This window comes from Chelonia mydas, chromosome 3 (genome assembly GCF_015237465.2).
Source record: "Chelonia mydas isolate rCheMyd1 chromosome 3, rCheMyd1.pri.v2, whole genome shotgun sequence".
Taxonomy (NCBI): domain Eukaryota; kingdom Metazoa; phylum Chordata; order Testudines; family Cheloniidae; genus Chelonia; species Chelonia mydas.
In genome coordinates this window covers 109875260-109902421 of record NC_057851.1, presented here as the reverse complement: position 1 = coordinate 109902421, position 27162 = coordinate 109875260, and the positions used below count along the sequence as shown (strand labels likewise).

The 27162-nt window shown below is 40.2% G+C and overlaps 1 protein-coding gene across 1 annotated transcript; it reads left to right on the top strand.

The window, feature by feature from the left end:
• Positions 1–282: 282 nt before the first annotated feature.
• NUP43 (nucleoporin 43) lies at positions 283–16797 on the top strand. Its single transcript, XM_037894968.2, has 8 exons — positions 283–574; positions 1788–1910; positions 2193–2270; positions 4916–5096; positions 8268–8403; positions 9158–9309; positions 12396–12518; positions 15606–16797. The coding sequence occupies exons 1-8, from the start codon at positions 455–457 to the stop codon at positions 15815–15817; spliced, it is 1125 nt and encodes a 374-aa protein (XP_037750896.1). The 5' UTR covers positions 283–454; the 3' UTR covers positions 15818–16797.
• Positions 16798–27162: the final 10365 nt, after the last annotated feature.

Genomic DNA, 27162 nt, shown 5'->3' with positions numbered 1-27162 from the left:
CCGGCCCTTCCTTTTTCTCCAAGGGCTATATATGCTTTTCTCTAATGAAGTGTTGGGTATTTCTGGCTAATCAGCAGGTCCAGATCTGGCATCCTACACCGTAAATGTGGACAGCGGGATCCTGTTTGAGATTTTTGTGCAGCCGTGTTTGGGTTTGGATGCGCTATCAGTGCAAAGTGACGCAGGCGCACGAACCTGTCTCGGGAAGCAGGCAGGCCTGACAGCGCGGCCCCGCCCCCAGGCAACGTTTCATCTCCCCCCACCCCAGCAGCTCTCCCCCACGTCTGAGCGCAGCCGCCACCGCGGAGGAGGTTTGTCCTTCCGCTGCCGCCGTCTACCGGGCGGCTTCAGCCAATCCGCGAGACTTTGGGAGGAAGAGGCAGGAGCCCATCGGGGCGCTGCGGTCGAAGCTGGTTAGCGCTCCGTAGTGCTGGTGCCTCTCGCTGCTGCCGTCATGGAGGATTTTTCCGCCAAGTTCGTGTCCCAGAAGATCAGTAAGACTCGCTGGCGGCCGGTGCCCGCTGCCGCCCTGCAGCCGCCCGAGCTCTTCGCTACCGGCTCCTGGGACAACGAGGTACCGGCCCCGGGGCAGCCCCGCGCGCTGCGCCCCCAAATCCCCTCCCGCCCTGCTCGTGCTGCTGCCGCGCCCCTGCCCGCGTGGCCGGGCCCCAGTTCCTGTGGCCGTTACTCGAACGTGTGGCTCGCTCGGCTCTGCCTGGCTCGCGCCGTTAGTGCCGCCCCCCACCCGGGCAGGCCGAGAGGCGGCCGAGCGGCGCGAGTGTGTAACAGCGGCACAAGCCGCGGGGTGCTGCGCCTCATGCTGCGGCGGGGCCCAGCGGGTCCCCCGCCTCAGAGCTGTGCCCGGACCCTCCGCCTCACCACGCTGCAGGGGAGCGCTGGCGCTGCCTCTCGGTGCTGAAGCGCTGGGACCTCCTCGAAGCCTCCTGCGCCGGGGCCGGCGTGGTTCTCTGTGTATTTTCAGGTTTCAGAGTAGCAGCCGCCTTAGTCTGTATCTGCAAAAAGAAAAGGAGGACTTGTGCCACCTTAGAGGCTAACAAATTTATTTGAGCATAAGCTTTCGTGAGCTTCAGCTCACTTCATCGGATGCATTCAGTATTTTCAGATCCTGGTAGGTTGAACAGAGACGTTCATCTTTCTCAATTCAATAAATTGAGCACCACACATCGAGTTGTGTGAGGTTTTAAGAACTAAGCTCCTGGTTTCTCTTCATGAAGGCTAAAGCTCCTTGCGGGACACTGTGTGTTTGTTTGTTTGCCTAGTTCCACGACCAAAAATTCCTTTTCCTTTTGGTGTGTGCCGGTTGATCGGTTCTCTTCTCCTTAGAGAGAGCTGCATTTAACTGGTTATGTAGATTCCATTAATTGCTTAGCATTTTGCAGGATTAATAAGCTGTGTAAGTACAAAAAAAATTATGGTATGTTAATTTTCTCCAGGTGCTTTGAATGTATTTAATCTACCTCTATGAAAATACGTCAGCTTGTTTATTTTCCCAAGGTAGTCTCTTTGGAAAGAGAGAAAAAGTTGAGCTGAGTTATTGTTTCTGGTATAGCTGTAGATGTGTTGGTTGGTCCCAGGATATTCGAGAGAGAAGGTGGATGAGGTAATATCTTTTATTGGACCAACTTGCTCAAAAAGACAAGCTTGTTTCTTTTACCAACAGAATTTGGTCCAATAAAAATGTTCTCACCCACCTTGTCTCAGCTGACTTATTGACAAGAGTGTCTTAAAATATTTTAAAATAAGCTAGCTTCACTCTTGTCATACAGGAAAACAAGATCTCTGTTTGGTCTGTTGGAGACTTTGGAAGTTTGGGTCCCAATGGGGAGTATCAAGGAGAACCACAGCTGTTATGCGATATCAGACACCATGGTGATGTTATGGACATGCAGGTAAAATAGTTATATTCAGTGGCTGTGTTTTTTCTTTTTTTTAATAAGGATTTAACACCACTTTTAAAGAAAATTTTAAGTATCAGTGGAATATCAGAATATTGAGAATCAAATAATTTCTTCCTAGGGGGTTATTGTATAAATCAATTTCCAAACATCAGTTTTTGCATGTGTACATTCTGAGATTATCTAACAATGAGTAAGACTGCTGCAAATTCAAATCACTTGTGTTTCTGTGATAATGTCCTCAAACTGTAGCAAGCTTAAGATATTTCTTCTTAGTTTTTTGACCAGGAAAGAATTGTAGCTGCTTCATCAACAGGAAATGTAACAATTTTCCGTCACCATCAAAATAATCAGGTAAATAACTTGCTGTAGACATAACTTGCACTTGGTTTCAGCTACTCCTTGTTTATAGTACAAATCATTTTAGTGTTAACAGAGACGTGACTTCTCAGAACTATCAAAACATGAAGCAAATGAACTCATGAGTACTAAAATCTGTAAAGCAAGAATTAGGCTAATTTTTAAAATATGTAGAATAGTCAGATAGTACTTATATAAGTGGACCTGTGGTAACAACTGGGCTTACAAATTTACCTAAATTGTGAACTTTATTGTAGAAAGTATGCATACGTTCATAAGATATTGCAATAACCCATAATAACAAATGGTAATAGGAAAAGATATAAAAAGCAGATAGCATAACTAAATTAGCCTAAACAAAAAGGACAAGTTAACAAGTATAATTTTAACACAATCTTTGAATTATGTTCAACACAGAATGTAAAGCCAAAAGTTGTTAATCCAAAAATGGTGTGTCAAATACTAAGTCTAATTAATAAACAAAATAATGAGGGAATGGGGTATTCCACCGATTGTTCCCTTTTTGGGTCATTAAAAGAGAATTTTTTGTGTGGAAAAAACAAAAATAAAAACAGATGATGGCAACTGGAGCAAGCTCCACCATCATGGCTGTCACCCCCAACTGTCTTCTGCACACTGGAACTTTTTTGTCCTAAACCTGAGGGATGTTCTGATCAGACCAAGCCAAAGAGAAGAATACTGATGACAACACCACCTCACTCAGTTCTAGCTGAATCCCAAACCCTACCTAGAATGAAATGGGATTGGACTTTGACAACCGCTGCAGCTCATCTCAATTAACTTCTTCTTTTTTCCCTGAAAGGAAAGTTTTGGACTTGAACAACAGCAGCAACGACAGTTTCAGACCATTTTAACCAGCTTCTTTTCTTTTCCCCCAAAAGGGAAGTTATTACTATTTTTAATACCATATAAGAGACTGTCAAAGAAGGGGGTTTTCCTTTCTCCAGTTAAAAGGAAAGGGAGCAAGAAAGCTTGTTAAAATAAAATTCTTACTTAATACTTTACATTTCAAATGCTTTAACTGTTTTTCTGTCTCATGTATCTTTTAATAAAAGGTTAAAAGGATTTTTAATGGTGTGTTTGCCATGGTACTAAGCTGGCTGTATGTATACCAAAACTCCAGGCCTTGCTTAGTACTGTTCGGTGTTGAACAGTGACTGGGTCATGTTAACATCTTTGGGCCCTTTATTTCATCTAAACCAATCCAGCAGACCTTATGGTTGTCTGACAGATGACTCATGTAGGATATATGAAGAGCCATGTTCTAGACCAGGAGCGGGCAAACTTTTTGGCCTGAGGGCCATACAACGGGTTTCAGAAATTGTATGGAGGGCAGGTTAGAGGTGGCTGTGCTGCCTTCCCCTCCCCCCCCCCAACCGCCCCCGGAACCCCTGCCTGCCCCCCAACACCATCCACACCCCCGCCCCCTGACCACCACCCCGAACTCCCCTGCCCTCTATCCAACACCCCCGGCCCCTTACCGCGCAGCACGGAGCACTGGTGGCTGGCTGCCCAGAGCGTTGCACTGGTGTAGTGTAGTAAATTGCTCTCCATAACTGCTACCAGTAGCACATTCCTACATGGAGCACTACACTAGATACACCGGCAGAATGGTGTGCTGAGGCTGCGGGGCAGGGGCCCGGGGCTAGCCTCCTGGGCCAGGAGCTCAGAGGCTGGGCAGGAGGGTTCCACAGGATGTAGTTTGACCACCTCTGTTCTAGACAGACTCCTTCCTTAGATGAATATGTCAGCAAATAGTCTGTTCATTGAATGTTTATGCATATATAAAAGTTACAATGGTATGTTACTTGATTCGTGTAGTAGTTGCCATACTTCTGAAAGAATATTGGCCTGTTTGTTGTTCTTGTTTGTTTTGTTTTTAAAGAGAACATGTATGAGTCTAGAACTTAGATATAACCTGAATTTATAAAGCAAGTACACACTTAGCTAAACAGGATGTTTCGTAACTGTTGGATTTATTTCCTGATGAATATGCTGTCTGATAGAAAGACAGGCAATATCTGAGAACTCTACAGTTCCACCCGTAAATTAACTTTCAGTATTTGTTTTACTTTATTGTGTAGTTCTGAGAACAACTAAATGAGAGAGGGGTTTTTTGGCAATAAATTGACTTCTTTACTGCCATAAACCAATTATTTGATCTCAAAAGTCTATGCTCAGTATCCAGACCTCATGAAGACCCTGTATCCCTGATAAATATCACTGTGTTGAAATACATGTCTCTGATCATAAAAATAAATAGGTAATAGATTCCGTTTCTTGTCTGGCAGGATTCTTACGCTTTCTAGAGCTATTGCTATTCAACATGTCCCTGTTAGGAAGCTCCAGTGATGGAGCTGAGAAGAGAGTTTGGTCTGGTCCATCATGCCCAGAAGGATAGTGGCTGCAATGCAGAGTTGTGCATTGGGGATTAAAGGGGAATGACAGATCTGATCTGTAATGATGTGAACAACCCTTGAAATAATGTGATGTGCCCTGGTTATATCAGAACTAGTTTCTGATCCAACTTCTTTAAATATTTCAGAAGCTTTGGTCTCTAACAGCGTCACAGGATTGTTGATTAGTACTATTGATAAATTCTCCTCTTTACTACTTAGACTTTATCTGTAAACCAACAATGGGAGAGGGCCCATTACCATGTGGATCCAGATACACCTTTCTATGGTGGAGCGTCATGTACAGGGGTCATCTGCAACAACCCAGAAATTGTCACTGTTGGAGAAGATGGTCGAATAAATCTTTTCAGAGCTGACCACAGGGAGGCTGTGAGAACTATAGGTAGGCCAAATAATCCCTTTTTAACAAATGTGGTCTAAAGAATTTCAGTCTCTACTCATCAGGTGACAGACCAAAAAAAAAGGAATAGCCAGTAACTTCAGAATTGTGCTGAATGTCTCAAATAGAACTTGTAATGGGTATTCATTCGGATCTAAAATATTTGTTATTTTATGGTGTTTAATTGACAGACAAAATTCAGACTTAGAGCTACCTGCATGCATATGTTTTTCACAGCCTCTGAAATACTGCATTATTTGTCACAGCAGCTATTTTAAATTATACTACCTTTTGAAACATGACTATCAAGATCTTGACCACAAGTGGTCAATATGAGCCCATTCTTCTTTTCACACGGTATAGAGATGTTATCCTTTTGTTCTGGCCAAATTCCAATTTTGTTGTTTTTATTTTATGTCTACCTAAAGGAACACTATAAATTAAAAAAATTAGCTTCTGGTACTATTGGTCCTTCAGTTCTCTTGCCATTTTCTCTGGTTTTGCAATTACATTTTCTCTCTGTGGGGAAAACCCCATTCACACAAAAGAAACAACCATATAAGAAGTGAAATTTACAAAGTAAACAAACTGAAAAAGAAATGTTTCTCTAATCTTTCTGTTACAGTAATATTTAAGTCCCCCACTTAAATGGTATCTAAAAAATATTTTCAGGTTTTTTTTTTTAAGTTGATAACATTCTTTTACTTCCCAGGCAGTTCCAGCCGGACGTGGTATGTTTCACTTTCTATCTGAAATTGCACTATTAAACAGCTGCTGTGATTCACCCCAGATGTAGTTGCATTTTTGGTAGATGAAGGAATCCAAACTATAATGAGTAAGCTAATGGGCAAAGTATTTTGGGATCCTCTTATATGAAAGACACTACAGAAATATACAAGATGTATCCTAAAAATATGTGATGGGGATGGTAATGTTCTGTTGGGAATTCCTGTAAGAGATTTTTAATCTCTTCTAGACTGAGAATTCTATTTCTGTCTCTGCTATGGAACACGAGACAGGGTGACGATTTATAACAGACATCGTATTAAATGTGTAATTGTTTTGTTCAGATGATTTAACCCACATAAATTCTGCACACTTAAAAAAAATCTTACTGTTAAAAAAAACTGAAATATAGATATAGGATTATTTACCACTAATTCCTAATAAAAAGGGAATTTACTGTTTAGCTAATATGTCCAATATATGCTAAATAGTAAAGTGCTAAATTATGACAATTTGCAGTAAGTTCTACTGCAGGGCATGCACTTAATATACATCAGAACACAAAAGGGAATAATAGGGAAATAGAAATAAAAGGGAAGTAGTTTTTTATAAAGAGACAGAGTATGTGGGGAAAAGAAATAATGTGCCAGAATGTATTTTTTGTTTAGATCGTATGGACAAATTTCCTTGTCAGTGAAACTTGTCTTAAGTGACACTCAGTGGACTAGCAAAATTTGCTTCTCTAGTATGGATAGGGGAAATGAGAGGATATATCGGAATGGTCTCAAGATGGGGTTCCCTATAGGAAATAGCCTTCAGTGAAATTTCAAAGTGAAATACACACTAAATTAATATGCAATTGAAGTTGAACTTAATAAACTTCAATAGGGCAACTGTGCTAACTGCTGTTCTAATTTATTTATGAATAAGCACATTGTTCAGGAATGTAATGCCTCTCTATTTCTGATTGAATAGATTGCAAAGCTACTATCTTCAGAAGAAAAGCTAGAGGGGAAGTCTATGTAAATATATAAAAGGCAGATATTAAGTCATGCTAAAAGGGTGCAAACTTTCTAAATTCTTCTTGTAGTTAGTATATGCTGAAGTTTTAATGGAATTGGCCTTTCCTGTGTTTGTGCAGTATGCACAAACTGTAGTCTAGTTCACTTTTAAAGAATATTCTCTGGTTGTCTACTCTCAGTTGAACACAAAAGAACACATTCATTTAAATGCATGCTTAACATGATAGCTATACAATTCAGGTAATCTCCATAAAAGAGAAATAGGGATACCTCCTGAATTTTTGTGTCATCTTAAGCATGAATTAACAAGTACAATGCAAAAGCATCTAAAAAGGAGACCAGTACACTTTGTTTTTTACTGTAATGGAATAATTTGTATAAAAAGTATGAGCAATACAGAAATCATAAGTTAATAAGAACACACAGCGTAAGTCAGTCAATTAAGGCACTGTCTTCTAAACTCCAAAAGAGTGACCAAATGCTGCTAGACTTGGCTTTCATCTCTGAAGGTAAATGATGGTGTTCGTAAAGCACTCTTGAAATATTTTAATGAAAAACAAATATTTTTGACCCTAACTATGGGGTTAACAATAGTGGGCGCTGCTGCTGTAGAGAAGACCTATTGAAGGACAGATGACCTGCTGGATGGGCATCATGTAGGTGGTGATGATTGAATAAGTTGTCACCTATTGGTAAAGATTGATGAAATGGCACTGAAATCTTTTTGTTGACAGCTGCTTAATTTATCATAGTAGCTGGAGTTGTGGCTCTTATGGAACACAGAATCACACTATGAAAAGCTTCACAGCCTCCAGTTGTGAAACAATGGACTTGGGATATACAATATGTCCTTTTTGAAAAGGCCCGTTGCAAAGGAATGGCGCATGCCACACACACTGACTAAATGACTTCCTTTTGTCAACCACTTGTAGTAAATCTTCCCAAGTCAAAAATTAGATCTGATTCTTCTAAAATAATTCAATTTATAAAGCACAGACCAATAACCTGACAGTCAGTAACAAACTAGATGGTCTGTAGAGCATGCATATCTTTTCCTATGTACCTTCAAGTATTACTTAATTTTTTATAAACCCAGTAAAAATAAAATTAAAAATCTGGTTCAATAACTTTGTTTAAACAAACTCATAGTAGGGAATTCAGGTTAGGGAGATGGTATATCAATACAAACGCATTGTGGACATAGAGGAAGCTAGAGCATATTGGAAAACTCTATTATATATAAAGGGGGAGGAAGGATGTTCTTAGCAGTGAGTTTCAAGAGCAGCTGCTTTGAAAACTGGTGAAGTTTAATCTGCAGACCATGGGTTTTTGACAGATAAAAGGAAAATAGACGTTAATAGTGCAAGCACTTAGTTTGAAACATTCGTTGTTTAATCAATATTTTCCTAATCTCTTCCTCTTGCAGAAAACGCAGACAGCAGTACACTCCATGCAGTGACTTTCCTTCGCACAACTGAGATTTTGACAGTAAATTCAATTGGACAGTTAAAAATATGGGACTTCAGACAGCAAAGAAACGAGCCATCTCAAATATTTTCCTTGTAAGCTTTTTATTTTCAGCTTGTATTTTCCAGTAAATACATCTTAAACAAGAAAACAAAATCTATTACATATAAATCTCTTGGACTATACTTTCTTGATAACAGGTAATACATAATTGAATTTGGATATTGTAATTGGAGGACTGCAGTGTTTACATCTATAGAAATTTTTCCCCCATCTCCTCTGAATACAGTATATTTCTGGGTAGGAAAACAGCATTGTGTAACACTTGGCACTTTTAGCCTTCAGAGTGCGTTATGAACACTAATTCCCTGTGCTTCATGAGGTAGGTAAGAAATTGAAAAATAGGGCCCGATCAGAATCCCACTGGTGTCAATGGAGAATCAGGCTTATCTAGTGGGTGAGTGACTAAAACTCCCTTTGCAGCCTATTGTGTGTTAGAACTGGAATTAGGAATGGACGTGTAACAACCCTTTGTAAATATAAGTTTATCTGTACTTCTTACCACAAAGCACCCTTACACTTCTAGTGAAATATTTATTAAGCTTTTGTAGGTGGTCAATAATAAACCACAAGGTACAGAGCCTGGTGCCTGTCTAATTAGTGGTCAATAACTTAATAAAAGAAACAAGTTCCAGTGGGTGTTAAATTGTTCTAGCCTCAGTAGTAAGATACTCCTGGTAATTATACATCAAAATTGGTAATTATATTAATTATGATCAACAGTATAGTACTTTGGGAGGGAAAAATGGTTTGAACAGGAAATTATTTTTGTTTTCCCCCTCTTCACAGGACAGGTGACAGAATTCCACTACACTGTGTTGACAGGCATCCCAACCAGCAGCATATTGTAGCTACAGGTGGCCAAGATGGAATGTTGAGTATCTGGGATGTTAGACAAGGCAGCATGCCAGTGTCTCTGCTCAATGCTCATGAAGCTGAAAGTAAGAACCTAAAGAGAAACAGATATTGTATCTCCAAATCTTGTCCAAAAATACAGAAATATTTAAACACTGCTTTTTTGTGTTATAGCTGCTAAATGTGTGTTCATCCACACAGTTTGCTTCCAGGCTTATTCTTTGTCTAACAGGAGCTGGTTAATGTTGTATGTTATGGCTAACTAAAAGTCTAGTCAATCAAGAAATAGAATTGAGCAAGTGGTTTGTGTTTTGTCAAACGCATCTTATAATGCCGTTAAACATATATTGCTCTGTGTGTTTCTATAAGAATTGCATATTGGTGGTCCTTTTCTCGTGTAACATCTATTAACATTTGATAGGAATCACATAAGCACCGAGAGCAGGATTATAGTAATTGACAAATTTGAAAATGTGCAACTGAGTCAAGAGAAAAAGAACTTAAAAAAATAGTTTTTAAAAATATTCTTTGGGATAGGTTTTTTTTGTTCCTTTTTGTGGTTGGGATGTACCCTCAAATGATGAAACATAACCACTTCTACTGGCAATTCTGAGAGCATTAACTATGAGGGAATAGCTCTTTTTCACAACACTGTGCTGGAAATATTCCTTGACAGTTGCAGAAATGTATTTACAGATTTGGGGTAAAATTTTCAAAAGCGCCTACGTCATTTAAGATCGTAAGTCCCATTGACTTTCAGTGGGACGGAAGTTTTTTTGAGAACATTGCCTTTTACGTCTAAATGTCAACTTAGTTTATGGCAGAGGTTCTCAAACTGTGGTCCATTCAGGTGGTTTGCGGATAGTTCCCTCGAAGGTGCGCGCCTGGGCAGCCACACAAGAGAATGAAGGACCACCCACCTAATTAGTGGAGCTGTGCAGGCGTGGCTCCACTAATTAGGTGCCTGGACCCTGGAAAAGAAGCACATGTGAGGTGGCAGCCTTGGGAGGGATAGGGGGTAAGTGGCAGGGGGAAGTGGGGTAAGAAGAGAGGGGTGGGGGGAATTAGGGACTTGCAGGGCTGTGGCGGCCAGAGGAAGAGGTGACTTTCCCCAGCCCCAGGGCTGCAGCTGCCAGGGAGAGATGGCCCTCCTTTCTTTGTAGAACAAAACAAACATTAATTATTGTTGTTTTTTTTTAAATATAGCACTTTTATCCAAAGTGCTTTACAATAGCTAACGGTACAAATAACATTTAGAAAGATCATTAAGTGGTCTGCCGAGACCCTCAGCAATTTTCAAGTGGTCCGCGAAAAAGAAAAGTTTGAGAAACACTGATTTATAGGGGAAAATGTACACTTATTACACTCAGCTTCTTAATTTGCATGGGGTGAGGCAGGGAAAAAGCTACCAGTTTTCTGTATATGCATTGCATTGAATGTATAACTTTGCCCAAAAATTCACACTAAACATAACTTTGGGGGCTTGCTTATTGATATATTAGCCAGGTTCTAGCTGTGGGTAGAGTGATGCATGTGATATTAAATCTACTGGCTAATCAAATTACATGCTGTCAAGTATGGGGGTCTGATACAAAAGTGTTGATGAGTCAGAGGAGGGTACGGTCAGGTTGGTCTATGCTGCTCCAACAGCCCTCTTGGGGCAATAAGTAAAGAAGTTAGTGTGCAGATTGTGAAAGTATCAGGTTTATGCCTGTGCACCTTTTAGAAAGACAGTAGTCCAGTTCTTGGCTTCTGATGGTCCACCCCACAGAAGCCTACTAGCATCTCTTCCACAACTCCATCTGAGCTACAGCGAGTACTGGCTAGATAACCTGGCTCTGGTGGTCTTTGTCTTACCACTGATCTCAATAACAAGAAAAGATTATGCAAGTATAGTAGCGTTATTTCTTGCTTACATCTGCCCTATCCTGGCATTCATTAACTTGCACTGGATTTCCCTCATTGGTGCAAACTAATCAGATTTTACTGTATCTTGCATTTGTTTTCTAACATTTCATGTGTGACACTTCATGAAAGTTGATACAGTAGTATGGGTTCTCTTCTGATACAAATGAGTTTTAAAATATATTCCACTTTAAGAAAGCAAATTGAATTTTGGTCTGGCAGGACACAGGTAACTTAAACATTAAGGTGAACGGAGGAAAGTGTACAGTCTTATGAAGTGTATATAGCTTAGTTAATGCATTCCTATTTTTGTGTCCTTTCCCCTTCTTGTTTGTTTTTTGTCTATCTAAATTTAGATTGTAAACTCTTCAAGACAGGGACCTTTTTGCCTTGTTTTATGAGGCACCTAGCACATTGCTGGGAGTAGAATAGATGATTCAACTTCAGATGGGAGAAGAGACCCACAAAACCAGGGGAAACAGTGAAACTGGGTATACATGATGCACAATGTAAACCAGGGAGAAAATTCTTTAGTCTTTCAAATAAAGTAATTTCAGGTTTCGGAGTAGCAGCCGTGTTAGTCTGTATTCGCAAAAAGAAAAGGAGTACTTGTGGTACCTTAGAGACTAACCAATTTATTTGAGCATTAGCTTTCGTGAGCTACAGCATCCGATGAAGTGAGCTGTAGCTCACAAAAGCTTATGCTCAAATAAAGTAATCTCAGGTATTATTTAGAACAGTGACAGTTAAAAGTTGAGTTAGTTATGGAGGTTAAGGCCAGAAGGAATCTCAAATCATTTGGCCTGACATCCTGTATGTCACAGGCTATCAACACCACCCAGCAACCGTTAAACCCAACAATTGAAATTAGACCAAAGTATTACAGCTCCAAGGAGGCCAAGTTGTTGATGTGCCACAGGCAGAGAATAGGAGGGACTGAGGTGCACCAGTGCCTCTGCAATGACCGAGAAATGATTGCAAAAGAAGTGGGGGTTTTGTGTATGGGTTGTGTGGTTTTAATTTTGTTTTGTGTTTTGGTTTGGTGAACGTTTTTTTTTTTTTATTTTATTTTTTTTACAGTTAAGACAGAATGGAAGCTCTATAGACAGTTTAGTTCATCTCCAGTACATTGAGTGAGGAGTTACACTGAACACCTTGATTTGGAATTTCCTTGTTTTCTTGGAGAATCAAACTCTTTGCTATTACTTTAATATAGATTTGTTTATATAATCATGGGTAATAAACATGAATTGCTTGACTTTTGTAGTGTGGGAAGTTCACTTCCATCCTTCCAACCCAGATCACTTATTTACATGTTCTGAAGATGGCTCTCTTTGGCATTGGGATACCTCCACAGATGTATCAGAAAAGCCATCTTTTTTCCATCAAGGTAAGTATTTTTGACGCAAACTTCCTTTTAGGAAGGCGAAAATCTTAGGCTGAGTTTGGGCAGAGTAGTTAGTTAATTGGCTTGAGGGCACTATTCCATACTCTGATCATTTATATTGAGGGCTGTTGAAGATGGGAGTATGATTATTTCTTATTAGAAAGAGATGGTCTTAGTGGTCCTCTTCAAGAGAATTTCAGGGCTTTCACTTGTTTCCTTAAATATTACCTCATATCCCATGTGAGTGCACTCACCAACAATGGGTCAAGGGGCACACCTAGAATTTTCACAGCTAAATCCAGTTCACTTTCCAAAAATCATAGCTTTATTGATTTGGAAGGGCACTAAATGCCATATAACTGCATATATCCTTGAGGGAGACTTCAAGAATGGTATGGATAAGATTCTGGGATACTGTAATAAGGACATAAGGAAACTGAACTATGAATAAGGGAACTGTCTTTTAACTGGACAAATATATTAGAGACTAAATGGAAGACTTTCTGTATACCTCTTGAAGGAAATTGCTTGTCTAATAAACTAGACAAATAGGGCTGCCAAGCGATTAAAAAACTTAATTGCGCTATTAAACAATAATATAATATCGTTTATTTAAATATTTTTGGATGTTTTCTACATTTTCAAATATATTAATTTCAATTACAACACAGAATACAAAGTGTACAGTGCTCACTTTATATTTTTTATTACAAATATTTGCACTGTAAAAAGAAATATTTTTCAATTCACCTCATACAAGTACTGTAGTGCAGTCTCTTTATCGTGAAAGTTGAACTTACAAATGTAGAATTATGTACAAAAAAAGCCATTCAAAAATAGAACAATGGAAAACTTCAGAGCCTATAAATCCACTCAGCCCTACTTCTTATTCAGCCAATCGCTAAGAGAAACAAGTTCATTTACATTTATGGGAGGTAATGTTTTCTACTTCTTATTTACAGTGTCACCTGAAAGTGAGAACAGGCATTCACATGTAGTCAGCATCGTAAGATATTTACATGCCAGATGCACTAAAGATTCATCATGTCCCGTCATGGTTCAACTACCATTCCAGAGGACATGCTGATGACACTCACTAAAATGTGTTAATTAAATTTGTGACTGAACTCCTTGGGGGAGTGTCCTGCGGTTTTACCCACATTCTCCCATATATTTCATGTTCTAGCAGTCTCGGATGATGACCCAATACATGTTCGTTTTAAGAACTTTCACTGCAGATTTGACAAAACGTAAAGATGATATCAATGTGAAATTTCTAAACATAGATACAGCACTCGACCTAAGGCTTAAGAATCTCAAGTGTCTTCCAAAATCTGAGAGGGACGAGGTGTGGAGCATGATTTCAGAAGTCTTAAAAGAGCAACACTCGGATGCGGAAACTACAGAACCCGAACCACCAAAAAAGAAAAACCTTCTGCCGGTGGCATCTGATTCAGATGATGAAAATGAGTGTGCGTTGGTCCACACTGCTTTGGATAGTTATCAAGCACAGTCTGTCATCAGCATGGATGCATGTCCTCTGGAATGATGGTTGAAGCATGACGGGACATGATGAATCTTTAGTGCATCTGGCATGTAAATATCTTGCGATTGCTGGCTACATGTGAATGCCTGTTCTCATTTTCAGGTGATGTAAATAAGAAGTAGGAAGCATTACCTCCCATAAATGTAAACGAATGTTTCTCTTAGTGATTGGCTGAATAAGAAGTAGGGCTGAGTGGACTTGTAGGCGCTGAAGTTTTACATTTTGAGTGCAATTATGTAACAACAAAAAAATTACATTTGTAAGTTGCACTTTCACGATAGAGATCAAACTACAGTACATGTATGAGGTGAACTGAAAAATACTATTTCTTCATCATTTTTACAGTGAAAATATTTGTAATGAAAAATAGAAAGTGATCAGTGTACACTTTATATTCTGTGTTGTCATTGAAATCAATATATTGGAAAATGTAGAAAAAATCCAAAAATATTTAATACATTTAAATTGGTATTCTGTTTAATAGTGTGATTAAAACTGCAATTATCACGATTAATTTTTTGAGTTAAGTGCATGAGTTAACTGCGATTAATCGACAGCCCTATAGACAAATCATTGTAGGGGAAAACATATTTTAATGAAAAATGAGACTTAATACTAAGAAGGTCAGATTCTGCTGCCTTCTGTTTTCATTCTTGTCCTCATTTCTGGAGTGCAAAATTCCACCTCCATGTAGAAACAAAACTCACAACATAGTGTTGATGTAAAATACACTGGAAATTTCTAGTACAAAACATTACTGTAGCTAAAAATAGGGAAAATATTCAGATTTTCTTGTGAAGTAAACCCCCCTCTGTCCTGGGCTCAGGGGTTTGAGGGATTTCTATATAGGGGAAAGCTGATACAACTGAGACTAAATAATAAATCTAGTTGCACTCTGCTTCTCAGTTGTACCAGGTTTGCCTATTACATACCCTGGATTCTAAACAAATAGCTTTTCCCTCAGTCTATCTCTTCCTCCAATTTTAATCTTGTAAGGAAATCATAATTCTGATTTTGTGAAATTTGTGACTGTTTCTTTCCATAGCAAAGTCAAAACCAGGTGTATCCTATGTAAAGGATAAGCAGGAAATTGGGGATGGGATGGGATGATTTGGACCAGTATCTTAAACACAAATCTAAAGCAGCAATAAACATAGGAAAATACCTTCTAAGCAAACTTCTTTCAAACTGAAAGCAAGCTTGGAACTGTGCAAGTTAGTTTATCAGGAGGTTAATATGTTATTTCTCATTGTGCTCTAAGAAGGTGATTCCTTACTGTTATGATGGCATTAGCTCTCAGTTGAGGGGAGATCTGGTAAAGAGCTAGTAAAAACTAGCTATTCTGAGTGACTCCTGTCAGTTAAATAATGCAAAATATTTTTTGGTCCACTGGAGACTCATCTAAGCCCATCAAATCAATTCAATCTAAAACACAGACTTTGGTATTCCACCATTTTCGCTGAATGCTTAATATGCCACCCCAATCCTGAATTGAAGTAAATAAAATCAAAGCTAACTGGTTCTTTTTTTTGTTTTTTGTTTAGGTGGAAGAAGTACTACACTTCTATCACACACTGCTAACCAGTCTGTAATAAGTGCCTGGCTAAGCAACAATCCTACCAAGGACCGCATGGAGATCACCAATTTAGTTCCAAATCAGACATTATCTGTGAATAGCTTGGATGTTTTAGGACCCTGTCTAGTATGTGGTACTGATGCAGAAGCCATTTATGTTAATAGGCACCTTTTTGCTTGAATATACTTTAAAGCGACACTCTTAAGTAGTTTAACTACCTTGAGAACTAGCAGGAAAGGTCCTGAGGATTCCAATTTTTTAAAAATGAAATCTTTTACAGAAGCCTGTAACATAGGGGCCTTTAATGCAGTCCTGGTAATGCAGAGGGAAAACAAGCTATATAAGGCTCTTGAGAACTGTTCCATCACCATTGATGCTTATGCATCCAGTGAATGAAATAGCATTTACCATATGTTATGTAAGTGCACCCTTCTTTATTGCCCACTACCTTTTGCATTTCTTATTTGGCGAGCAAAAAAACCAATCAGTAGGGAAATAAATTGTATTTTAAATGTTCTAAGGGTGTTACGATAGCTTTGAAGTCCCTTAATGTTCATGCTACTGTAATAACACTAAAGTATTCATTCAAGGCAAAAATTTAGGAGTTTTATGTTCTTTTAAAGACAGAAATATTACTTTTTTTTATTTGAAATTTTTATATTTAAACATCCCCAGACACTATTAGAAATGCAATTGTTATGCTGGTGCATGACAACTAGAAAGGGAAACAGAGTTAAGTGAAATGCAAAAAGGACAGTTTAAATGGTGAATGGTTAAGTCCCATAAGAGTCTAAAAATCTTGAAGCTGTAGTAATCTAAGACAATGATAACAACACTGATACAGGCACGTTAAAATTTGATGTGGACATTGTGCCTGTACACTTCTGATTTGTTGAAAAAATTGTTTATAAGTTAGTCTTTATGGGTGCTGGACAGACATCTGACCAGCATTATCCTATTAAGGTCAATTTCATATGATAAACAATTTTTGACAAAGCTTTAGTCATGAGTTTTGTCCAAATTAATGGAGTACTAAATCTAAGTGTTACCCAACAGCTATCATAAAAACGCCTAACTTTTCAATATTATTATTCAATACTAGCTTTTGTAACAAGGAGCCCTTTCTACAATGTTTTTAATAAATATTTTTTCCACCAGAATTTTGATTACTCGTTCTTATGCCTTAGCTTTTATTATAAAGTGAAAGATAAGTTTGAATGGCCATTTTGCAGGAGGCTAAACGACTTATTTTTGGCTTAGTTTGGTGTTACAATTGACTGATAGAAGTTGATCTTAATATGCACCATGCCCACTTTAAGGTCCCACAGTGTGGTTCCACACTGGAACCATGGGCCTCCTGCACAAATTACCTTGTGGGATTGGGACCTTAGTTATTATGCCCTAGTAGCTTGACTTCTCAGATGTGTAGAGCACCCTCTAATCCCATTGCAGTCCAATCAGTCCATGAGCACACTAGAATATCTTCACCTGGATACAAAGGTGAGTAGCTAGCCTTTCAGCTACACAATGCACAGTCTGAGTGATCGCGTGGCTGGTAAGACTATAGGACAGGAAGTCACACAATCTGAGTTCTAGTCTGCTCATTTGTCTTGTGGCTCTGGGAAAGTCATTCTTCTTTGCAATTTTATTTCTAAGGGAGTAATGCTTGAGGCTTAACATTTTGTAAATCAAGATGAACTGGCTGACAGGATAAAACTAAGAATCAGGAGACCCAAGTTCCCAGTTTTGCCTGTGCTTTGTTGTGGGCAAGTAATGTAATCTCTACTTCAGTTTCCTTATCTGTGAAGTAAGGCTAATGGTTTTTATTCACCTTTTGTAAAGTTTGAGCTTTGTGGAGGAAGAGCTATGTAGGTGCCAAGTGTTGTGAGACAGTAAAACATTAACTCCTAGTAATCAGGCTCACTGTATCATGACAACTAATTTGTCAACTGATGCTTTTATGTTTGATCCATTACATACATGTTAGGTATTGCTACTTCAAAATGGTGATGTCTCTTGAAGGGTTGGTCCTGTCTACACTCTGTGTGTATTTCTTTTTGAACCAGTATATCTACATCACTGTAGCTATATACTGGTGCAAACCCCTAATTTATACATAATAGCACATTATAAACCATAATTTGTGCTGTTGTAGTTTACTCCAAAAGATGTACTTGTATTAGTTGAAACGATTTGTTGGTTTGGTATGTCTATGCTATGAATCTTCATAAATCCCAACGGTGGACAAGACCATCAATCTAGAATCCAGACAGAGACCATAGTGTAAGGGTAAGCTTCTCTGCCACCACATAACCACAGGAAAACTGGAGTGTATTCTACGTAACAGGAGAGAGAATACATCACTTAAAAAATTAAATGTCTGAATTCTAATTAAAAGAAGCTGCCATCTTGACATAGGAAAGATCTGACTTGCAAAGCTGTAAGGCACATTCTTTTTCTGTTCTTTAAAAGTGACCTACAGAAGGGGGTGGGGGGGAGGATGTGTTCTTTGGTTCTCTCTGTGATGTAAGAAGTGCTGAAAGATGGGTTTGGGGGGCAGTGTTTGTTTTGTTTTTTAAATTCTGCCTGTTTCTCTTAAAATGGGAATTCAGGTTCTGTCTAAGCTGGAAATCTCTGATGCTTGGAGAACAAGTGAAATGGTGAAGAGAATATCAGCAAGAAGGGAAAAGGATTTTCTATTCACCTTTCAAAACTTTTTACCCCAGAAAAGAACAATTTAACTTAAATGATAATTTGAATAGAAGTCTTAGACTCAATACCCTAGCCCCTACGATTAAGGTGGTCAGTGCTCCCAATAACTTTCTTAATGCCGCTTGATATTTCCAAGGTTAAAAAAAGCCAAACTAATTTTAAAAAAACGTTTGCCAGGCTGCCTTCATACATAAATAAATAAAGGACAAATATCTCTAATATTTCAAAAATAATTTGCTGGTCACCTGTAAAGAACAGAACATGCTTAAACCACTTTAAAATCCGTTATTTTCCTATGCATTGTAGTGATGAAGTACATTTTCTGTGCTTCAACCTACTTGCCACAGATGGTAGACTGAACCATCAACAAAAATATGAACTCTCACCTAAACAGCCTCATACTTCCCATTATCATGAATGATCACGGGGGTGGGGAGGGATTCAGACTGGCTTTGGGAGGTGAGATTTAGGTTACCATCAGTGAGGGGGGGGAAGAGAATTTGTATCTTTGGGCCCAGAAAGTGGTAATTACAGTGGTAGCGTGTGATCACCTGGGACTGTGTGTCAGCAAAATGGGAGCCTATGGATATTACTGCCCTGGCTCAGCCACTTTTCCAAGGATCTTTACATCTTTTCCCCTTCTCACTGTTGGAAGGTGAGCGTGACTAAATGATCTATGGTAAAGAAATGTACTTTGATTTTGACTTTTGATATGTTAGATGTTAAGTTGCATACACCATCAAGTCACAAAACTACTCTAAATTCATAATAGATAGGATTTAGTGAATTGCAAATAACTCTATTGAAGAGTTTTGGCAACAAAACAAACCTCACAAGCTAAGCTCAAACTTGTGTTCAAAGTAACTACCTTTTATTTGTACAAAATGTCTTAATTAGGATAATACATTTAATAACTGAGTCAAACAGTTTAGTTTTTTTGTTTTTAGTCCCTTCTCCCCCAGGACACTTAACATCTTCCAGAGCTCATACTTTGTCACCTCTTCCAATCCCTTTCTTATCCCAATTCCCTTCACACAAGGGGATGAAGAGAGACCACTTGATCAAATCTGGTGTGATTCAGCTCTTCCTCTCCCCCCCCGCCCAAGTCTTCTGACATTACCCTAGTTAAAACAAATGAGATTCCAATACAAAACCGGTTAGGTTCAATATTAGTAGTTTTATTATCAAAAGTCAACCTTTTCTTTCTTTTGCAAAACAAGACAGGCGATCAAATCTCTTAAAGATACCAGTCTCTGGACCCTGGCCTTTTCAATGCCATTTGTGGGAATGGTGATTAATATGGTTCTTGGATTTGATCATGGTTAAATGTTCACTTCCACCAAATTAGGGTCCAATACACGTGGGAAGAAAACTTTTAGGTTTTGATCAACGGAAAAGTGAACTGTCATTCTGATTTTTTTTATAAATAGCATACTTAGAATCATAGAATATCAGGGTTGGAAGGGACCTCAGGAGGTCATCTAGTCCAACCCCCTGCTCAAAGCAGGACCAATCCCCAATCAAATAATCCTTACTGATTTACAAATCCTTACTGATACAAATCCTTACTGATTTACAAATACCTACCAATGTGAAAGAGATCTTACTTTGTGTTTTGGTGTCGGTGAGAACTTAAAAATGGAATTAAAGCAAGTATTTACATATATGAGAGGAATAAACATTCAAGGCTACCTCTCTCCCCTGTCCTGGTACAGCCAACAGTAAAAGAGACTATATTTCACTTCAGCAAATGACTGATTTTAGCTAGTTTGAAATTTTAGGGGTTTCTTTGACATTTGCTTGTTGATTTCTCAACAAATTGGAAGACAATCTAGAGATGGAAGGAACTTAATAATAGAGAGGAAAGGAACTGTAGAATATACATTTGTTAGAAGCAAGACAGCATCCTTTGATTGTATAATAGGAAGGAAACATTGGACTAAAAATGCTTTGAAAAAAAATTAACAGATAAAATCTAAAATCAATAGGTTGAAAAGGAGTCATAATCTAACTGCCAAATTCCAGGAAAAAGACCAGAAAACTCTAGTTATACATTTATGTAGCTAAATATTTAATAAAGAATAGATTCATAATGACTTTTTAAAGTGTTTTTTAAAAACCTCACTTTTCAGCATCTCCTGTTCTATATTGGTCAATTCTATCTATACCAGTGGTTCTCAAACCTTTATACTGGTAACCCCTTTCATGTAGCAAGCCACTGAGTGTGACCCCCCCCTTATAAATTAAAAACACTTTTTAATATATTTAACACTATTATAAATGTTGGTGGCAAAGTTGGGTTTGGGGTGGAGGCTGACAGCTCGTGCCCCCCCTCACCCTCCATGTAATAACCTTGTTTTGGTAGGATTTTTTTGTAACTATTCATGTTGCTTTATATTTATTAGAGAAGGCAATGTCAAATTTGCCTTGCCATTGAAGAAGGTGGTGGTGAGGTTAATGATAGCCCTCAGTTCATGGGGGAGTGAACTCTACAGTCTCAGACTGGCCTCCAAGAAAGTTCTGCCTCTCATAGGTTATGTTAATTATAAAGAGTTCCATTGTGCCAGAGGAGTGTAGCTGTCAACAGTGGTCTTCATCTTGGAGTTTTAAGTGGTGTCTTATATCTCCTGGTCCAAGTCCTTGAAAATAAGGATTGAGACCTTGAACTTGATTCAGAATTCAATGGGAAGCCAGTGTAGACAGGGGGATTGGTTTGATGTGTTTGTAGTAGCCACTGTTGCTGAGGAGATAAACTGCAGCATTCTGTACTAGTTGGAGTTTCCTAACAGATGAAGGTTTCATGCCCAGGTTTATCACATTGATTTAGTCAGCCAAGAAGTGATGAAGGCATAAATAACTGAGGCTAGATCATCATCTGTCAGGATGGGACGGAGTCTCTAGCTCTCTGGAGATGATAGAGAAAGCATTACTCATGGATATAACTACAATATACGTCTTTAGTTAGAGGCCATGAAGATGACTTAGGCAAGAATTCAGGTCCCCTTAGGAAGCACTGGAAGCTTTGAATATAAAGCTTCAAACACTGCCTTTGGTTTGATTGAGATGTTTACATCTTTATTCCAAAGAGCGATGATGCTTACACAGTTCCGCTGTGTTAGGTTCATTAGTATTTTATAGACTGCTGAGAGAAATCCTTTAGCCTTAATGAAACCTCAGTTTGAACTTTTCAGTAGGACACAGATGTGCAGCATTTGTTTAAAAATCTAGCTTATGAGCTGCAGGCAGTGCAGCCAGTACTTGTCTGAACCACCTTTTTATTGTAGATCTGAGAAACCTGCTTTTTGAGGGGTTTTGGGAAAAGGCTTTATTTCCTATTTATTATATCTGAGAAGTTCTGTATTGTACTCAATTTTTCTAACCTCATGCTAGATCTTGATTTTTACCTTCTTATAAAGAGATGATGGTTGGATGCACCCTATAAATCACTATTAAGAATAACTTTTGATTGCCTTTAAGTAACTGTAAAAGGAGATATGACTGGCAACCTCTCCAATTTTTCATTATCCCTTTTGAAATATGGAAACCAGAACTGCAACCAGTATTCCAGTAGTGATCCAGCTGCTAGAGAGAACAGTGTTGATGTAATATACTTAGACTTCTCCAACATATTTGCCTTGGTACTGCACAACATTTTGATTAAAAACAAAAGAACTAGAACCATATAAAATTTACATGATGCCAATTAAGCACATTAAAAATTGGCGAAATGACAGGTCTCAAAATGTAGTTATAAATGTGGAATTATCATTGAGCAGCTGTGTTTCTAGTGGAGTCCTGCAGGGATAGATTCTTAACCCTATGCTATTTAATGTCCTTAATGACCAGTGTAATAGGGTCCTTGGTGGGCCAAGGGGTTAATGTCCACTCGGTCATGGGGCAGTGGTAGGGGAGCCTGGACCTGCCCATTCCACCAGGCTCTGACCCACAGCCCTAAGAGGGTCAGCATCATTTGACCTTCAGATAGGTCCCTCTGAGCTACCTTCCCTGAGTCACTTCCTACTGCTGCTTCACTCCCTCAGCTTCTGGTCCCAGATAAGGAGAAATGGAACCCAAACTCCCAGCCCCAACTGGGCTCAGCATACAGTCCTGTTCATACAGGGAGGCTTCTCCAGCCTCTTTTGGGCAAGAGCCTTCTTGGTAGATCTGCACTCCCCCAAGCCTCTCCCTTCTGAGCTAGGTTGCTCCCTTTTCAACCCTATCTCCAGTTGGAGAATGCTCAACAAGGTTGGAGGGGCAGGGCTACCTTTAACCTCTTCTGGCCCTATGTGGGGTTTGTTCACCCCATCACAACCTGGAATAAAACATAGTCATCGTTGATAAAATTTGCAGATAACAAAAAAATTGGGAGAGTGGTAAATAACGAAGAGGACAGGCCACTGATACAGAGCAATCTGGATTGTTTGGTAAGCTGGTTGTAAACAAACAATATATATTTTAGTACAGTCAAATGTAAATATATACATTTCTAAGAATGTAGGCTATATTTACAGGATGGGACACTGTCTTGGGAAGCAGTGATAATCAGCGGACCATGCGCTCCTACTGTGAAGCTGTGGCCAAAAGGTCTAATGCAATCCCTGGATGCATAAAGGGGAATCTCAAGAAGGAGCAAAGAGGGTATTTGACCTCTGTATTTGGCACTGGTGCGGTTGCTGCTGGAATACTGTGTCCAGTTGTGGTGTCCAGAATTTAAAGATGTAGGTTGATTCAGGATGTTGATAGATTGGAGAGGGTTCAGAGAAGAGCCACAAGAATGATTGATTTAAAGGATTGGAAAACATGCTCTACATGACACCTAAGACGCTCAATCTGTTTAGTTTAAGAAAGCAAAGGATAAGATGCGACTGGATCACAGTTTACAAGTACTTACATGGAAGACACATATTTGATAATGGGTTTGTTAATCTAGTAGAGAAAGGAATAACAAGACCCAATGATTGGAAGTTGAAGGTAGACAAATTCAGACTGGAAATAAAGTATATATCAGTGGTTTACAAACTTTTTTCATTTGCGGACTCCTAAAAAATTTTTGAAAGGAGGTGCGGACCCCTTTGGAAATCTTAGACATTGTCTGCGGACTCCCAGCAGTCCATGAACCAAAAGTTGAAAACCACTGGTGTATGTTTTTAACAAAGAGGATAATTAAAATTGGAATAATTTACCAAGGGTGGTTGTAGATTCTCCATCACTAGCAACTTTTAAACAAAAATTGGATATTTTTCTAAAAGATCTCTTCTAGTTCAAACAGGAATTATTTGGGGGAAGTTCTATGGCCTGTGCTATGCAGGAGGTCAGACTACATGACTACACTGGTCCCTTCTGGCCAGAGACACTATGAATCTCATGTATGCTGTATACAAAAGTAATATCACTGGGACTGTCACCTGATGTGCTGAAACTATCTCTGAGTCCATTTTCTCAGATGGCTTGGGACTCCAGAACCCTGTCTTGTTGAGCCAGACATGTTAACCTGCTGCAACTCAGATCCAGAGTCTGAACCACGCCCCCAAAGCTGCAGACTAAACTGAAAACAGCTCAGCAAGTACTCCTGTCTCCAACACCCAGCTCCCAATGGGATCCAAACCGCAAATAAATCTGTTTTACTCTGTATAAAGCTGATACAGGGCAAACTCATAAATTGTCCACCCTCTATACCACTGATAGAGAGATATACACAGCTATTTGCTCCCCCAGATATTAATCACTTACTCTGTGTTAATTAATAAAAGTGATTTTATTAAGTATAAAAAGGAGGATTTAAGTGGTTTCAAGTTATAGAACAAAATAACTTACCAAGCATAATAAAACAAAACACACAAGTCTAAGCCTAATACATTAAGAAACTGAATTCAGTTAAATCTCAGCCTCAAAGATGTTCCAATAAGCTTCTTTCACAGACTAGACTCCTTCCTAATCTGGGCCCAATCCTTTTCCCTGGTACAGTCCTTGTTAGTTCCAGCTCAGGTGGTAACTAGGGGATTTCTCATGAGTGAGAAGCCCCTTTGTTCTGTTCCACCCCCTTCTATAGCTTTGGCACAAGGCAGGAATCTTTTGTCTCTCTGGGTCCCCATCCCTTCTCCTAAATGGAAATGCACCAGGTTTAAGATGGATTCCAGTACCAGGTGACATGGGCACTTGTTCTGTGAGACCCCAAGCCTCCATTCTTCTTGGCCTGACTCACAGGAAGGCTTGCAAGTAAATAGAGCCATTTACAATAATTGTCCTAGTCAATGGGAGCCATCAAGATTCCAAGCCACCATTAATGTTCCACACTTTGCATAATTACAATAGGACTTCAGAGTAATATTTCATATTTCTAGCTTCAAATACAAGAATGATACATTCATACAAATAGGATGAACACACTCAGTAGATCATAAGCTTTGTAATGATATCTTACAAGAGACCTTTTGCATGAAGCATATTCCAGTTACATCATATTCACACTTATAAACATTTTTCCATAAAACATATGGTGTGCAATGTCACAATCACTTCTTTTACTTGTATTTTATATTCCCCTATTTATACATCCAGCCAACCCCTTTTGGCTACAGTATTGCTTAGTTGGTTATCCTCCAAGTTGATCCACCACCAAGATCTCAATCCTTTTCAGTATTTTGCATTCCAGGATTCTGTCCCAAATCCTTTTAAGTATGGCCCACATTCTTTGTTCCTAGATGTATGACCTGTTGGTCATACCAATTGGAGCAGGCTGGAGCCGGGTCGCTCTACCTACCGCCGCTGGTGAGTGCAGGCCCACCCCCTGCTGCAGTCCTCAGGGGAGTGGGGGCGGAGCAGGGGCAGGAAGAGGCGGGGCAGGGGGCGGAGCAAGGGCAGGATTTTTGGGGAAGGGGTGGAGTGGGGGTGGGGCTGGGGGAGCAGGGGTGTGAAGAGGTGGGGCTGGGGTGGAGCAGCTACAACTTAGCATATGGGTAGGGATAGCCCTGAGCGTGGTTGCTGCTAAGAGAGGCTGCCTGCCTGCCCTGGACCCATGCTGCCCTGGACCTAGCGTGGCCCCGGGAGGGGGCAGGGGTCTCCCTCTGTGCACTGCTCATTGGCTGGGAATGGGGAGCTATGGCCAATGGGAGCTGTGGGACAGTGCTTGCAGAGAGGGGCAGCACACGGAGCTACATACCTCCCCCCACAGAGGCTGCAGAGATGCATTGGCCCCCTTCCGGCATGGGGCTGGGGTAGCAGGAAGTCTGCCTTAGTAGCAGCCATGCTGCGCTGTCGACCAGGAGCTGCTGGAGGTAAGTGATGCCCAGTAGGAGGCCATGCCCTAGCCCTGAGCCCCTTCCCGGAGCCAGCACCCTGAAACCCCTCCTGCACCCCAAGCCCCAGTCCTGAGCCCCTCTCAAAGCCAGTACCCTATACCCCCTCCTGCACCCCAACACTTCCCCAGTCTGGAGTGCCCTCCTGCACCCAAACTCCCTCCCAGAGCTTGCACTCCTCAAGCCCTCCTGCACCCCAACCCCCTACCCCAGGCTCAGCCCAGAGACCCCTTCCACATTGCAACCCCTTCAGCCCAGAGCCTGCATCACTCCTTTGACATACTTGAGAGTGCTCTGAATGCAGATATGGCAGCTATGGCTGATTATTTTTGGTGGTGATGCCTTATACCAAGTAGAAGTAAGAGTGTGTTGAGTGCCTTCCACTTACATCATGCAAAAGCAGGCAGAGATGAATGTAGTTCTCAATGGTTAGAGACCAAAGCATGATTCACACATGGTCAATCTTGGCATCACGTTGGATAGAACTTTCACATATCGTTACCATCTTACAAAGACAGCAACTAAAGTCAAAATGTGCTACAATCTGCTCAGGAAACTGGCCAGAACGACATGGGGTGCCAACGCCCATATGTTACACACTTCAGCTTTTCAGAATAGCAGCCGTGTTAGTCTGTATTCGCAAAAAGAAAAGGAGTACTTCTGGCACCTTAGAGACTAACAATATGCTCAAATAAATTTGTTAGTCTCTAAGGTACTTCAGCCTTGACCCTCAGTTATTCAGAGGTGAAGGGGCTTCCTTGTCTCATGCAAAGATGATCAACGTATAACTTAATTGCACCTATCATTTCAGGCATATTTACATCTACTTTTCTACCATGGTTAAGGATATGATTTAGTCACAATTCTCTAACTGTACCGGTCTGCTTCGGCTGGAGCCAAAGCCCTCCTCGCAGCTATGGCAGGAGCTGGGGCTGTGTCCTGCCCATTGCTGTGGCCGGAGCTGGGGCCTGGGTGTTCCTAACCAGCGGCTTCAGCTGGGGCTGGAGACAGGGTTGTGCTCCCGCCACCCCCCATAGCTGTGGTCAGGGCTCGAGCAGGATTGTGTGCCCCCACCCAACCTTGCGTCTGGGCCCGAAGCTGTGTGCCCCTGTCCTGTGTCTTTGGTTGAGGCTGTGCGCCCCTAACCCTTGGCTTCAGCTGGAGCCGTGTGCCCCCACAAGCTGTGGCCAGGGCTGTGTGCCCCCTGTTTCAGTGGGGCTATCAGTCCCCCTTGCAGTAGGACTTGGGCTCTCAGTCTCCGCCATGGAGCTCCAGCTGTTTCCCCCCCTCACCCTCGGTTATTCATGACTTTAACTAAGGACAAGTCATGGCTCCCATTAATTTTTCTGTATTATGAAGACCTGTCTGTAACTTTTACTAAAAATAACCATGACAAAATCTTAACCTTAACCATAGTTACCAGTGCTCTGCAATATTGCTGCGGCCAGTGTTGGTAGAGAGGAAAGCGTAGCAAAGCTCGTGACAAAACTGCAAAATATGCCACTTCGCTATTGTTCA

Coding starts and splice junctions, on each gene's coding strand:
- NUP43 (XM_037894968.2), top strand. CDS start 455: ATGGAGGATTTTTCCGCCAAGTTCGTGTCCCAGAAGATCAGTAAGACT. Junction 575..1,787: donor CCGGCTCCTGGGACAACGAG/GTACCGGCCCCG, acceptor CTTGTCATACAG/GAAAACAAGATCTCTGTTTG. Junction 2,271..4,915: donor GTCACCATCAAAATAATCAG/GTAAATAACTTG, acceptor TTTACTACTTAG/ACTTTATCTGTAAACCAACA.